The 16,160-nt window shown below is 42.2% G+C and overlaps 1 protein-coding gene across 1 annotated transcript in view; it reads right to left on the reverse strand.

Moving 5' to 3' along the window:
* Window positions 1-16,160, reverse strand: part of ENPP2 (ectonucleotide pyrophosphatase/phosphodiesterase 2) — a 74,246-nt gene that overhangs the window by 12,577 nt on the left and 45,509 nt on the right. Inside the window, exons 13-21 of the mRNA XM_090040553.1 lie at window positions 15,918-16,043; window positions 12,514-12,545; window positions 9,962-10,089; window positions 8,364-8,451; window positions 8,134-8,221; window positions 6,045-6,217; window positions 5,758-5,806; window positions 1,583-1,719; window positions 916-1,051 (exon numbers count right to left, since the gene is read on the reverse strand). Of these exons, the coding sequence (XP_089896679.1) occupies window positions 916-1,051; window positions 1,583-1,719; window positions 5,758-5,806; window positions 6,045-6,217; window positions 8,134-8,221; window positions 8,364-8,451; window positions 9,962-10,089; window positions 12,514-12,545; window positions 15,918-16,043 (957 nt within the window). The remainder of the gene's footprint in view (window positions 1-915; window positions 1,052-1,582; window positions 1,720-5,757; window positions 5,807-6,044; window positions 6,218-8,133; window positions 8,222-8,363; window positions 8,452-9,961; window positions 10,090-12,513; window positions 12,546-15,917; window positions 16,044-16,160) is intronic.

A 16,160-nucleotide genomic window follows, 5' to 3' on the forward strand; every position in this document is an offset into this window, starting at 1 on the left:
AGCTCTTTAAAAAAAAGGAAAAGCCCTGCCAGCTCCTGCCAGGTGGGGTGATCCCTGCTTCCCCCCACCACTATGTGGGGGGCTCTACCTTGAGCCTCCAGAAGCTCTGAGGCCACTTCAGCATCTGGTGAGTGCGGGGCTTTTTTTTTCTTTTAAAAACCAGGAGCTGGGGCCAGATGGGTTAGCCATGGGTTGGCGGGGAGGGGGTGGGGTGGAGGAGGCTGAGAAAGCAGGCAGGAGATGGGGCCTGATGGGGGTCCCCCTATGGTCCCTTCTCCCACTCCCACCTGCTACTTACTGGTCCAGCTCCCTGTGGCAGCAAGCGGGGACTGCCCAAATTTCTGAAGCTCTCCAAATCTTTTCTGAATGGATTCAGAGAGCTTCTAATTGATTTGGATCTTTTTATTGGTTTCCTGATTTGATTCAGAGATTCAGCTGCCAAATCAGGCCGATCTCCTCTGAATCAAATCAGCACCTGAAGCTTTGCACAGCCCTAGTATCTTCTTCCCATGTTGGGAATCCTAAATTGGCTGAGTTGCCTCTTGAACAGTCTTTACAATAAATTAGATATGATTTTCTGAATTGCTAGTTAAATTATTGAACATATTTAAGATGCAGAGATACATGCAGTAGTTAAATCATGTACAGTTAAACTTTGAGTTGCATTTAGCTGGTACTTTTTTAGGGATATTCTAGTCTTACCACAAGCTGAAACAAACTTACTTTTGCTGTCAAACATGCTTTTCAAAGTGGCATTAAAAACCTCAACTCCTACACAAGTGTGCCTGGTTTTTCCTGGCTAAAGTTTTCTTTAACATATAAAAAGAAAGCTGAAAAAAACCCTCTTAGCATAAAAAAGTAACTGTACAGGATGCAACAAACTATGCATTAAACAGGTATCCATGTTAAACTTACGGGGAGGGAAAAGGAATCCATATGACAATTGTTTATCTGCTCTGTAGGCTGCACAGCTCTGACTGTTTCCTGGCGAAATGCGCAGATCAGGCCTCACACAGTTGGTTAAATGTTCAGGGATACCAGAAACCTCCGCCTACATTGAAAACACACACAGAAGCATTCATTAACGTCACAGAAAGAAGTTACTAACAAGACTATGACTTGCTTAGTCCTGACATCAGGGAAGATCATTTTATTTAAAGCACAGTGATTACAAATACTCAACGGGTGTGTTGGAAGACGCTTTGTTGAATAAAATACACCCACCACATCTCTACATCTCGTAACTCTCTACAACTCGGGCCTGCCCTTGAAACTGTCAGAGAGCTCTCTTTTACTAACAGTAACAGAAATCACCTCTGGAAACAACCTGCGGTCGCTGATTATGCCAGACATTTCATTAAGGGAAAACAAATCCCTACCCATTAAAAAGAGATGCGAAAAATTTTTAAAAAAGAAGAGAAAAGGAAAAACAGCATAGAATCTTTGAGCTTTAAAATCCCGTATTTCCTGGAAGATGGGAGCAGCTCTTTCTAATGAAACTCAACATTACTCATGGCAATAACACAAAGAAATTCCACCCAGGATCCTAAATGTCATTTTCAGAAGTGAAGGGAAAACTGACCTGCTTTGAAATAGTGTATGAAGTCCAAAGAGGCATCAGGAATGTTTCACTGTAGCCACTTTCAAAGTCATGGTGATGTAAGATATTATACTTTGTACGATAAAGCACTGCTGGGCGTCCATACAAGAGATGCCTCTCTAGAAATTAGAGCAAATTACATTTAAATTGCAGGTAATTTATGGGAGAAAAACCCAGGTGGTTGTCCAACACATGCTCATTTCAAAGCAAATGGCCTCTGCAGCACTCAGCCTAACTGAATTGGCAGCTGAGGATATCTCATGTTTTAGTGGAAGAAGAGAGGAGGAAGAAAAGTTGCGAGTTTGCTGAGATTGAACATGGCCTTTTGCCCATATTGCCCACTCTCTGTACAGCTGGGGTGTATAGGTGGCTCATTAGTGGAACCACTGGCCCTGGAGCTCCATCCTGACGTTGGTAATCCCTGTGAAGCCCAAGAAGGAGAATCTACTCCCTGGAGGGCTACGTCCCCTTCTCTTCCAGCACATGGTGGAGATGGTGGCTATACTTGCCTTTATAGTTTGGAAATCATCCCAAAACACATGCTTTATTCCTCATTAGCCAAACAGTTTTACTACATGAATTACATTTTTGTAAAACTTAATGTAGAAAGGAGATACACCTACTCAATATGTTTTTCTAATCATATACATTGATTTGCAACCTGTTAAATGGATAAAAATGAAGTTTCATCAATTCTTCCCTTTCTGAATCTTGAAAGGAACCCTACCTATCAATACCCAACACTCATTTCTATATATAACATTGATAAGGGAAGGCAATACTTCCTACTGATGTCAGGTCAGAAACTAGAAGATCCAAGGGATCAACAAAAGATAAAAAATGGTAAGTTCCCCAAAGATCATGGTGGATGAAAAACACAACTTATGCCTAAGATCCCAGGGACATTCTCCTTGGAGGAGTCTGTATGTGAGAGATGGTGGAAGAAAACATCACAGACCCCAAGTATCTGCCAGAAAAAGGAGAAAGAATAGACTTTTTCTGACCACCACCACAGAAACCTTCCCAGTTTGCATGGCAGGGTTAGGAGAGACGCAGTCCTTTGGTTGTTAGCTCAGGGCTATCCAACTGGCAGCTCTTGGGCTGAAAAATCTTAATAGGCAACTGCCAGACTTCCACCTGACTGCCACTCCCCCATCACTGCACATGCAGCATTAGCTGGGATCTCAGTTAAAAACCACTCCAACTTTTACTTCCTGCACCCACCCCAGGGGTGAGGTGGCATGGTGCAGCCCCTGCTGTTGGGGGAGACCACAGCTGGGGAGCTGGCAGGGAGGGGCCTCCTGTATATATGGTGTACCGGGGGAGCAAGCACATATGCAGCGCGATGGGGTGGTTTCCACATAGTGGTGGCTGGGGGGGTAGGGGTGAGAGACTCTCTGGCTCACGCTAGTGAAGCCTGCCCAGGTTGTGGCCCCTGGCCATTTGGACAGTCTAATGTCAGCCTATGTATCTAAAAATGAAAATTCAAGAACCTGTCCGTTCTTCTTTGCTAACCTGTGTCTAGCAAACTATTCTCTTTATCCTACCTCACATTTAACCCTGACAGAATTTTTTCTTGATATCTGGCTCTAAATTAACTAAAACAGGGATGGTCTCCACAGCTCTCTTCCTTAAAGCCAAGCTGGGCAAAATCCATTTCTTATCCCCCCCACAAGCCAAGCTTGTGCAGCTGGTTTCCAAGGCACTTTTCACATCTGCATCATGACCAAAAAAGGAACCCTGCCTGTCTAGATAATTAAGCTGCCTGACATTCTGGAGGCTCTGCCACTGGCTTGAGAAATCTCCACAAAGTCAATGGCACATGCAAAAGGCATCCTGTTTCCTAAGCCTCACAAATGAGAGTAGTCTCAGACTCATTTGGAAACCCCCCATTATCCTTGCAGGCCTTGCCAGCATTTTTTTGCCATGAGACCTTTTGGGGTGGGATGCGGGAGGAAACGATGCAGAACCCACACAACATCTTTGCTTCTGCAAAGAGTTTGGTACATACAGAGACTCTCCAGTTACCCATTCAGGGAAGGTTGACAGTCATTTTCTGTTCCAAAGGGAAATCAGACCCAAGTCTCAGGTCAAAATCTCACAGTCGGGCATATAAGGGGATTTTTTCCAGAAATACAAATGGGGTATAGGTGCTCAGCTCTCACTAGATCTTCAAGAGGAAGCATGCACCAAACTGCTCTTTTTGGACTTTTGGGAGCCTCTCCATATGTGAGCACATTTGAGTTTTTGAGGCTCCCTTTCTAATACCTTCTGGGAGGTGAGAGTTAGAAGAGGAGCACTTCCTTTAAATGTAATGAACAAAAAATAATACACATGGAAGGTAAAAATAGCCATTTACTGAAAAACAGTCTAGTAACTCCAAATAAGCTTTCTAGCTGAGGGAAAGAAGCATCATTAAAACTAAAAAGGGGAGAGGATATGCCAAATCCTTGGCTAGTGTGTCAAAGTGATCCAGGTAGTATTGGTCTGACAACCATGTGTGAGAAGCTGTGAGTGACAGCTTTGCTTTGGGAACCATAACCACAGAACTGAGACAATGCTGAGATCATTCCGAAAATGGAGCTTCACTCAGATGCTCAGGGGATGTTTCACATGTCTGAGTGCATCCGTGCCGTGATGACAGAACACTTCTAACTATTTGACATGTAAAGACAGAAGAGCCAAATCCAGGGACAAAAAAAGATGGTGCATGTTGATTACATTTAAGGGTAGCAGTTGAAGGGATCTGTGTTTCTGCTGCTTGGTAACCATCACTTTATCCAGTAAAATGTAAAGTTGAGCAATCTGAAGGCGCACGGCTCATGGAGGGAGGAAATAGGGAAGAAGGGATTTTCAGCTAAGAGCAGGCAGATACATAAATATGCAGGAGTGTTACAAGCCTGGACATGTCCAGAATAGAATGACTTGTAATACATATTGCTTTTCAGAAATGTTTATAGTCCAGTTTATAACTGGAACTTAATTATTTACCTTGGTTAACTTAAGCAAAATCCCAAAGAGGGACAGGACATTTTTACAAATATGAATATCCAGAGTTGTAATGGTCAATGCTAAAAAAAAGTTTTGGAAAGTATGGAAAGCAACATGCTCTAGCGCTTCAGCCAATGCCCATTTGAAATTAGGAGCAACTTTCATGAGGAGCATCTTACCCTGCATCTGCCTAATGTAGACTTTCTTGCATCTTCTTCTGAAGCAACTGGTCCTGACCACTGTCAGAAACAGGACACTGGGCTAGATGGACTACAGGTCTGAGTGTTGTGTTGTTGTGTGGGTTTTAGTTAGGTACAAAGATCAGCAAATATATGATGAATTTATTTTATACATTCCCACAAGTTATTTGAGGCCAGAATCTTTCACCCCCTTTCATAGTGAAGTCCATCTTTCTCATCAAGTAAAATTGTTTAACAGAAAATTATGGAGATAGTTTGAAACAAAAGGCACTAGGCAATGTGAATAAGCATGATAAAAGCAGTCCATGTGACTCTGACCAAGTAAAGCATTTAACCACACGCTAAGTTAAGCATGTGAACAAACCTATGGGACCTGATAAGTAAACGTTATGTGAAGTTAGAGTTTATGGTAACAGCCTGGCACTGGACTCCCTCCAATATAAAATCAACTGAAGTGGAGTTGCAGTTGCCTAGATTAGACACAACAGCCTTTCCGCAAAGGCCCAGAAGTCTAAGGACTGAACAATCCTGGCAAAAAGCAAAGGGTATAACCAATGTGTTTTAATGCATTTCTAACAGCCTCCCTTGCTTGGGGCTCATAGGGAGTCTCCCCCAGAGGTTAAACTGCTTTGTCCTAGAGGAAAGTTAAAGGAAATCAGACAGCAGTCACACTGTCCTACTTGGAAGGAAACCTTGCCAGAGGCACAGGCCAGACAACCTGCACTTCCTTGCACTGTCAAGAGTTAAGACATAGCCCTGTGCACCAAGTTACATAAAGCTGTGTGTGATTTTGATGGTGTTGTTTGAAAAAATGTTGACTATTCATGTAATAACCAAAATAAAATACGAGTTAGATCCCAAAATATGACCTTTTTCCTAGAGAAGGTCCAAGAGAAATAAAGAAAACCATAACTGAAAACAAAAACATGAATGTTTCTTTTATAGAGTGAGTCACCATGTCCTTACCTTCTGTTCCTTTGACATGAAAGCGCCTATTGAGTTCATCCAGCTTGTTCTTCAGAAAAATTAAAAAAGATGAAAAACATTAGCATTCTGGCATCTCACTTTCACTATGCATGAAGCAAAGTACTAACTATTCTATGGGCTACAACAGACTCTGAACAATACAAAGGATGAGAGAGATGTTAAAAGATGGGGCTCTTCCCTTAAATGTGAGGGCCATATTTTGCCAGCCTGCTGCATTAGACAATTATACTCAAGAACATAAGTATCAATAGATCCAATAAGAGTACCTTGTCATCACATGTACATCCCATATCAAAATCAGATGGAGAAGATGAAGCTATTGGATAGAGTGGCCTAGCAACTTCATCTGGCATAACTGGCTTATATGCATTGGTCCTCAGCAGGTGATTTAAACTTCCATGGGTTCCATTATTAGGGGCAGGCTTCAATCCAAGTAGATCTGATGAGACAAAAATCACAGATGAAAGTTTGTTAAGGTATCATTGTATACATCATATTTATTGGTATGCAATCTCTCTTTCCCAGACTGCTAGAGCCAAACACTAATGCTATTTGTAAACATGCATAAAGTGTGAATGGGTATTTCTCATCTATTAAAATATTCAACTTCAGTTCACATCTATAAAATCTTCATCCTACATAATGTTGGTAGCCTCTGTGACTGGAACAAGGCTAGTTAGTACTGCTATGAGGAGAGGCTACTGTTTGAGAACAGTAATTCCTAGCATCTCCAGTATCTCCAGGGGTGGATGCTTCCAAAAATCTCCTGTCCACCTGCTTCTGTTCATGCAGGCCAAACCTGCTAATGCAGTAGTTAAGGCACGCTGAGGAGGCTGCCCACATTCACTCTTGTGATCTTTCTGGCCTCCTTACAAGTTGCCCAGAGTGACTTCAGGGCTTCATTTCCATGCTTGGCACGTGCAAGGAGGAGTAGGTAGGCACAGAACACCCAGGGCATGCTGGGAACATGGTGTATTCATATACCTAGAGTCAGGATCAGTACATTAGAGAGCAAACCTAAAGTGCATTTGGTTAAAACTCTGTTAGTGACCGTGTTATCAGCATTAAAACCATAAAGTCAGACTGCAGGGTTTGCTGACATCCATCAGCTGAATATCCTCACTTTGCATGTTTATGGCACCTTTCATCTCACAATTTCCTAGTGCTGTACAAACAATAAAAGCCTTTAAACATTCCTATCAGATAGGCAAGTGCAATACTGCTCCGATTTGGAGAAGAGCAAACTGAGACAATGAGTTGTTCAGTGACTTGTACCCATCAGGTTACTGACAGGGTAACAGTTCTGTCTGCGCATTAAAGAGACAGGATCATAAAAGCATATGTTCCTGCACTGCCGTATCCAACGTCTCCACTTTACTGCTGTAGTAAGACTTTAGAAAACATATGTTGATATTAAGAAACACATCAACCAGATGCACAACACTGACTGTGTGGCAACTCTGAGCCAGAGACAGAGTGCCGACCACTGCAGAGCAGGGGTGGCCTTACCTGCCCTAGCTCTCTCCTTCCTCTGGTGGCAGGTGCTACTGCAGCTAAGAGCTAAGCTCAGCAACAGCTGCAGCAGGAGGGACCAGAATGCCCTTCCTGGGAGTCTTTGCTACAGCAGATGCAGTCCAGCTACAGAAGCTAGGCAGCACTGCACCCAGTAGTGTATGAAGGGAGACTGAGCAAAATAGTGCCCCCGTGGGATTTTTGCCATGGGAAGCTCAGCAGCCTATGGGAGGGAAGAACTGAGGAGCAAACCAGGCAGCCACACAGCAGCTGCAGCAGCCCCACAGTGCAAGCTCTCTAGGAGCTGTCCCTGGCACCTTGCTTGCTTTCCCCAAGCCTCCATACGCTACTAGATGCAGGGTTGCCTAGCTTCTATGGCTGGGCTGCACCTACCACAGCAAAGGCTTCTGGTGGGATCATTCTGGCACCCTCTATAAGTCGGTGCCTGGGATGGATGTCCCATTTGCCCCCTGCCAGTTATGCTACTGCTCTGAGCTGTCATGTGAAAGATGCAGGTGCCGAGGCTGTCTCTCTGGACTCAAGACTTTGTGCCTCCAAGCTAATGAAGAACAGTCATACCAGGCTGCAGCACTGTGTATTTGATTTTTGCTGAGCTGCGAGCAGCAGCACAACATTAATGCCTTTTATTGGCCAGTTGTAGGGGCTGAACAAACACAGGCCTCTGAGAACAGTTGTGTATTCTGCTCTTTTGGCCAAAGGGCAAAAGACAGTGTAGTGCAGGGGGAGAAAGTAGTGGCCCAGAAAGGAAGAATACGCAGGACCTATGTGAACAGCCCTGTCAGCCAAAAATAGCTTCTTTATTTTGGAAAGGAAGTCACTTACCACACATAATGTTGTAAAGTTCAATATTTTCAAATGGAGGCACTTTTGTCTTGTATTTAAAGGTAGGACCATAGCCTATGAAGACAGTCTTTAAAATAGAGAGAGGATACACACAAAATGATTAAACAGTAGATGTTTTGCAGCAATTCTGAAATATTTTTTCCTTCAGCAACTGACCCCCTCTATTCCCCACCCCCCCATCTCCCAAAAGGGTAATTTCTTGTTCATACCTGCATGCTGTTTATTTTGTTGTCATAGCCATGGTCTCCATGGAAGAAGCATTTTCCTGATTGTTTCTTATAAACATCCATGGATTTTCTACATTGAAACATCATTAATAAATTTCACATTAATGTAAGGACAGTTGTAAGAACTGTTACTGTTCAGATGGCATTGTCTATAAAGGGGAACATCTGGGCTAGGATTTTCAAAAGGGGTTTAAAGAAGCGAGGTTCCCATACCCCTTTAAATTTCAATGGAAAATGATCGCCTAATCCTGGGGGTACCATTTGAAAAAATTACAGCCTGAAACATAAGGGTGGCCAAATCTTCTCTCACATATACAGCAACCTTGTCCTCAAGAGTCCAAGAGTACTTCACAAGTTACAACCATTCTTAACACTGAAACATTAAAAAGGACATCTTTTTAACATACCTCACTACACCACCACCCAGTGAGACAAGAATCACCATCACCAGGGGCAACCTCAAGGAAACTGAGTAATTAGTTATCCAAGCAAGACAAGAGGCATTACAAAAGAGTGATGCTATTTTTGTCTGTGGTATACAGGGAATCAATTCTGTCAAGAATGAGATTCTTTGTCTGACAAGCAGGGGGCTTTCCCTTTACACCCCGAGTACTAGCTTCCAAATCTTAAAGCTAACTTTTGTTCAAAATTTATAGCGAGTTGTATTTTTTACATCCGTTTTTAACAGAACCCTCCTTTGGCAACTGTGGTGATTTGTTACAATAAACTTTGCCCTTAAACAGGAAAAGAATGTAGACTTCAGATGTCTTGGATGTACTTGGAAAGAAATTAATGTGAATGAGCATGAGATAACTAGCACCATCTATTGTAAACCTTGAATTGCTTTACAGTCCCAGAAAGAAGCTCTCTCCCACTGGTGACTCCTGCCTATTGAAACTATTTACAGTCATGTTTCTCTAATCAGTGAGAAGTAAAATTTGCTTGGTAATACATTTTAGTAGGCTAACTAACAGGCAAAGAAATCTTATTTTTGGCATATTACCTGAACCATCACTGCTACAACAACATAACTTTAACCAGGAGAAGATAGAGGTATACAGTTTTTAGAAAAACAGCTGAGCAACAAATAATTCTGCTAAAAGGAATTTTGACCTGGCATACAAAAAACTAATCTTGTATAAAATATTCCTTCTGTGTCTCTTTCCAACCTGTGGCTGTAGAAATTCTTAAAATGGCAGGCCTAAAACCCATATTTAATTATTTGGAGTTGATGGGAAACCCATCCTCAGATGCTGAACAAGACAAATAGCGAACTAGCCTACTAGAGTTGCACAAAAAATCTTTTGGAATTTCTCATTCACTGCTTTAATAAACTGATGGACAAATTCATAGCACGAGTTTCAAAGGTAATGTCATCACACAGTGGGTTTGCTTGTAAGCAATGCAGCTAATGAAAACTACCATTTCTTGAAGCCTATAGAAATAACGTAAAGAAACAAAATTTGTCTCATCTTCCAAGAACCACTGATTTATAGACAAAGATCCAGTCATTCTTTTTATTTAATATAGCATTACAGCAACCGTTAAGACTCCGGAAAGAAACACATGTAGCAGGTTACCTTGCAACATGCCATCTTCTCTCCACTAATAAATGCACATCCTCAATTCTTCTGTTGTAAGCATAGTGCAAACGCTTGGGAAGGTGCTGTTTCAAATAAGGCTTAAAGTGCTGGTCTGGCTTTTTACACTGAAACACAATGATAAGAAATTACATTGTCATATAAGTTTTGCCGTACGGGCCTGCTAGCCTTGAATTCCTGAAGTCAAGCAGACAGTATGGTTGAAGCACATTGTCAATTATACCTTTAAGAACAGTCTGTAGAATATTTTGAATACTTGGCTTAACACTCTTATTTATGTAATATTCTCTTAGGACTTGTGGCTTTGATTCTGACACCTTTATTCTCATTAGAATATTCTCCAGAGCAACATGCAAAATACCACATTTTCTCCAAGGATTTACAAATTGTTCAAAGCTTAATTTCTCTTTAATGAATACTTTGTGTAGGTGTCTGTGTACACAAATGGGGGTCGCCTGCCTGGTCGAATACTGGACAGATGCAGGGGGAGGTGATTGCGAGACAATGGTCAGTGTCGAACTGGCGAGGGAGCACTTAGAGCATCTGAATGTCTTTAAGTTGGTAGGACTGGATGGACTGCACCTGAGTGTGCTAAGGGAATTGGCTGGCATCAGTGAGGGACCAATGGCAAAGGTATTTGAAGACTTATGGTGGTTGGAAGAGGTCCCAGAAGACTGGAAAAGAGCCAGTGTGGTGCCAATCTTTAAGAAGGGAAGGAGAGAGGATCCAGGAACTATAGGCTGCTCATTTTGACCTCGATACCAGGTAACATTTTGGAAAAAAATTATCAAGAAGTCCATTTGTGAGAGACTGGCAGAAGGCATAATAGTGAAGGATAGGCAACACGGTTTCATTGTGGGCAGGTTATGTCTGACCAACCGTGTCTCCTTCTATGATCAAGTAATGAACCACTTAGATGTGGGAGATGCAGTTGATGTCATATACTTGGATTTTAACAAGGCCTTCAATATGGTCTCCCATGACACTCTTATAAAAAAACTGGGAGATTGTAGGCTGGCAGAGTCCACGTTGGGAACTGGTTAAAGGGTTGAACCCAGAAAGTGCTGGTGAACAGGTTTGTATTGTCTTGGAGGGACCAAGTGTTGGTCTTCAGGGTTTGGTTCTTGGCCCCATGCTGTTCAACACCCGTATCAACAGTTTAGATGAGGATGTGGAAAGCACGCTGGCCAAGTTTGCAGATGATATTAAGTTTTAGGGAAAACCAGTCACGCTAGGGTTAGGATGTGGATCCAAGTGGGCCTGGACAAGCTGGAAAGGTAGGCAGAGTGGAACCGGATACAGTTCAAAAAGGTTAAATGCTGAGTGCTTCATCTAGGGAGAAATAACAAGCAACATAATATAGGTTAGGAAGAGATGTCCTGGCCAGTACGGTGGCTGAAAGGGACCTTGGGGTTATGGCTGATCACAGGATGAACATGAGCCACCAGTGTAATGCTGTAGTCAACAAAGCTAACAGCTACTGGAATGCATTAGCTGATGCAACACGAGCAGATCTAAGGAAGTGATATTTCTTCTCTATTCAGCATTGGTGAGACCCCAGCTGAAGTAGCATCCAGTTCTGGGCAAAGCACTTCAAACAAGACATGGAGAACCTTGAAAGGGTCCAGAGAAGGGCCACAAGAATGATTAAGGAGCTGGAGGACAAACCTTATAAGGAAAGACTAAGGGATCTGGGACTGTTCAGCCTGGGGAAGAAAAGACTGAGAGAGGACTTGGTGGCCATCTATAAGTATGTAAGAGGTGAAAATCAGGAGCTGGGAGAAAAACTGTTCACTAGAGTGCTCCAGGGGAGGACCAGGAACAATGGCCATAAACTGTTAGAGGATGGTTTCCGGGTAGATGCAAGGAAGAACTTCTTTACAGTAAGAGCGACCAGAATCTGGAACAGACTTCTCAAGGAGGTGGTGCAGTCCCCAACCTGGGAAGTCTTCAGGAGGAGACTGGATAGACACCTTGATGGGATCATTTGATCAATGATCTTTTAAGATCCCTTCCAGCCTTCATTTCTATGATTCAGAGAAGAATGGAATACTGACTATATACCAAAAATGATTTGGTTACTAAATTTGATAAGCCAGTATTTATTTTAAGTAGGAATTCCTCACAAGAACAAGGCTAAAAATAGAGAAATATCAACTATTTTTTTACATTTTCAGAGTATTTGTAAATCATTTACCTCAAAAGATCATTTTCCATTTTTGAAGGAAGGCATAAATAGGCTCAATTCAGGAACTCAAGACTAGTAGGAGACTCAAGACTACATAGTACTATGCTACGTAGCTATGTATTACCCAGAAAAGGTTATGAAAAACCAAAAAGCAGCAAACAGAGGAACTCAGGGCAAACATCATTAAACATCATTCATGAAGGATTTTATTTGTCTCTCTTTACTCAAGCCAAGGACAATTTTGCCTGACTAAAGGGCGAGCAAGAAATGCTGAATGGAGCTGTACATTAACATGTCAAAGGAACAATATAACGGAGACAGAGATACATGCCATAATACTTACTGTGAGGTTTGCAACAATTGCTTTAGGATCATCTGTTAAAAGAAGAGAGACGTGACATAAAATAGCCATCTGTTTATTGAAGAATTTACAAAGTGAAATCTGCTTTTCAAGAGATGGTTTCTTTTAGAAACTATCTCATCTCAATGAAAAGAAATTGCATATTCTCTAAAATAAGCCCATAAGGATTTTTAATTCCCCTCTTACTATTTATAATAATACTGATCAGTGTTTTTCCCTGTGAGGCCTTAGTTTAATATTTATTTTATTTTATAAGAATATTTAATCTAACATCTTTAAAGTCTTATGACTGATTATCTGATTTGTTTTATTTATTTTTTTTTAATAATGCCTAAGTATAACAACAAGCATCCTTATTTACAACAACATGTGTTCTTCTTTTGGCTGCGCTAGTGTCACACACATCTGGGTAAGTTTCTACACACTTCAAATTCATGGTCTTCTTTCTTTCAAGCCAAGCAACAACTTTTGGCTGCTTAAATAATTATGCTAATTGGCTTTGAAATTAATCATATTGAGTCCTGAGCTAAAAGCCATGCATACTGTGCAAAACAGCACTGCTCCACTTCAACTTCAGTTTTGATGGAACAGTGTTTCATTTTGAGTTTTGTTTAATTTCGAAAGTGCTGTTCTGTTTTGTTTCATTGAAACTGTTTCGACGTTTTTGCCCATAGGCTATAATGGGGAAGCACAAAACTGCCTATAACTTTGTCATTTCCTGCCCGATTTGGATGAAACTTGCAGGGAATGGTAGCCCCTTCTGAGGGCATGAAGTTCACCAAGTTTCAAAGAGATAGGTGCAGAGGTTCCTGGGTAACTGCACCTCAAGGTGTTGACAAAAAGGAGCTAGGGAGCAGGAGCAGTCTGCTGTCATCTGGCAGGCAGATTGGGGGCCCGCACCCCTGGGAGCAGTTCAGCAACAGCCCTCCCAGGAATGTAGGTGGGCCCCTGATCTGCCTGTTGAATGACAGGAGGCTGGTTCTGCTGCCTGGGGCCAGTGGCAGTGCCAATCTTCCTGGCAGCTCCCAGCAGCTTGCAGCCCTGTGGAATTCAGCCTGGTGGTGGGAGGTGGAGAGCAGAGACAGCTCTTCCCACCTCCCACCACCAGGCGGAGCTCCATGGGGCTGGCGGAGCCAATCAGAGGGCAGCCCAATGGCGAGAGGTGGGCAAAGCCAGTGCTGTGCCCCAATTGGCTCTGCCAGCCCCACACAGTGCAGCCCAGTAGCAGGAGGTGGGGGGAGCCAGGGCTGCGCTCCCTTCCTGGCTGAGCCACATGGGGCTGCAGAGCCACTCGGAGCGCAGCTCTGGCTCTCCCCTGCCTCCCACCACCTGGCTGCTTTGAAATTTGAAACATTTCAAAACTTTTGAAACGTTTCAACTCCCCTCATTTCATTTTGAGGCTATTTCAAAGCCCTTCATTTTGTTTCCATTTCGCTGTTTTGAGCTCGAAATGAGTTGAAACAAAACAGCCAGCAAAGCTTCGCACAACCCTAATGCATATGTCTACTGTTGTGTACACAAAAGTAGAAATGGGGTTAAGTTACGGCACACTGGAGTAGTGAGAAAACGGATACTTTTTTAATGGTCTAATCCTCTGTTTTCAGTTCAAGGATGATGTTTGTTCTCTGATTGACCCACAGAAAGGAAGAATGATTGCAAATGGGAAAAAACAAAAGCATTGGGCCAAAGCTTAGCATGGACTACCTAATCTTCTTTTTGGAACATGTCAGTAGTCTTCATTCAAAAGAAAAGAAATATATTGTATGTCAGGAAAATAAGATTTTTGTGCTATTTTTCACTCCTCTTTGCACATCAGTATAATATAGTACTTATTATTATCTGTAGATCTGTCATATGGTAGTGCTTAATCATGTTCCAAATGAAAACAACTGGAAAAATCAAGTGCAGTCAATGACAGCCTTACTGTTGACAATGACAGAAATCTGTTTTAAAATTCTGCATGGAAAAACTAAGCATGAACATTCTCAGAAGATAAAAGTTCTGGGAGAGCCTTTCAGGGATTCAATCTTTATGTTAGTTTAGTATCTTACTTTATTTATCGTCATGTGTAATGCAAAATATTTTTAGTCTCTGAAGTAACTGAAAACTTAATGGCTGCATCCAGATGAGTGCAGAGGTTTGGCTCCCCAGGGACAAGTAGCAACGGCGCACCTTGTGCCATTGCTACCTGTCCCTGGGAAAAGCCCGTGCCATGCATGCTTTGGCATGGGCAAGTTACCCTGGGTGGGGTAAAGGAGGCTAGGGCTAGCACTGGGCTGGCCCCAGCAGCCTTACCTAGGGTCCTGGAGGCCTAGCGTCCTGGCTGCAGCAGCAGCAATTCTGCTGTGTGGAGCCTGGCCCAAAGCCACAGAGTGGTCCCGGGTGGCTTGGCTCTGTTTCTGAGTGATGCGTGCTGCCTGCGCGTGCACTGCTCTGCTTTTTTTCCCTGCGGGTTTTTTTGACTTCTGGCTATCCACAGATGGCTATCCACAGATGGGCAACGCTTCTTTGCAGTTCAGAGAACATCTAAATGTATGGTATGTGGCACCGCAGACATGTTTGCGGTGCCACATAGTGCACAGCTGTGCTCATCTGGATGTGGCCAGCTTGTTATGTTCTTGGAAACTTCATGTGTCCCTAAGTTCGGGAAACAATAATATTTGAAGCAAAAGTTTACCCATATCCCATATTTCAGGAATCAACAGCCTATGGCTCATTGGCCAGATCTGGCTTGCAAAAAAATTGAATCTGAGCTCTCTGCAGCCAATGGGACATCTGTAAATTTGCATCCTAATTTACCCCTATGTAACCTGTTCCTATGCCTATACTTGAAATTTATTCATAGGTGAGATTAATAACTAGATTAAAGGATTAACTCATTTGCTTTCATTCTGCTGTAATTTAAATGTCATCATCACAAAATAACTTAAGATTCATCTTAATGCAAATTATATTCAAAGTCTCATGTAGAGCTAACAAACCTACCCCTCTCCCCTCAAAATGACTTCTTAGAGATGACACAATATATCATATGTGAATATCAGTCCCAAACCCTATTTGCTCAAATTCAAACTTCACCATTCTCTCTTCTACTGCCTTAATCTCTTCAACTACATCCCATTCAGGTTTTTGACCAAATAATTAATCCCATTATCTGACTCTTTAGTCATGGAGAAACTAGTGAATTCAATCTTAATACTGTCACTTAATCCCTTAGTAAACCCTATTTAATCCCTCAGATCAAAAAAGCATCCACAGTCTCATTTAGCATTCAAGATACAGAACTCCAAATCATTGATATAGGACTACTTGTGCATATAACTACGATTCTACCTGAATAAAGGTTACAGAATCCAATCCTCAGTGTAGTAATCATGTCAACTTACATTTCAGATTATTGCTAGACCTTGGGCGAATGCGTCCCAGAGAGCCAGGCAGCAAAATGATATCTTCCACATTAGTCAAATAGTTACTCAAAAATTCGGTCCTTTCACAAGTGGTATCCTCCATTCCTGTGTAAGGGGAATAAATTCCTTTACTAAACAGGATTTTATATTGAAAAAAATCATATTTCCTAAAGTATAGGCATGAAGCTCAGCCTATACGCAGCAGTTTTATAAAGCGCAAAA

This window comes from Crocodylus siamensis, chromosome 3, assembly GCF_052110815.1.
Source record: "Crocodylus siamensis isolate JL-2025a chromosome 3, ASM5211081v1, whole genome shotgun sequence".
Classification (NCBI taxonomy): domain Eukaryota; kingdom Metazoa; phylum Chordata; order Crocodylia; family Crocodylidae; genus Crocodylus; species Crocodylus siamensis.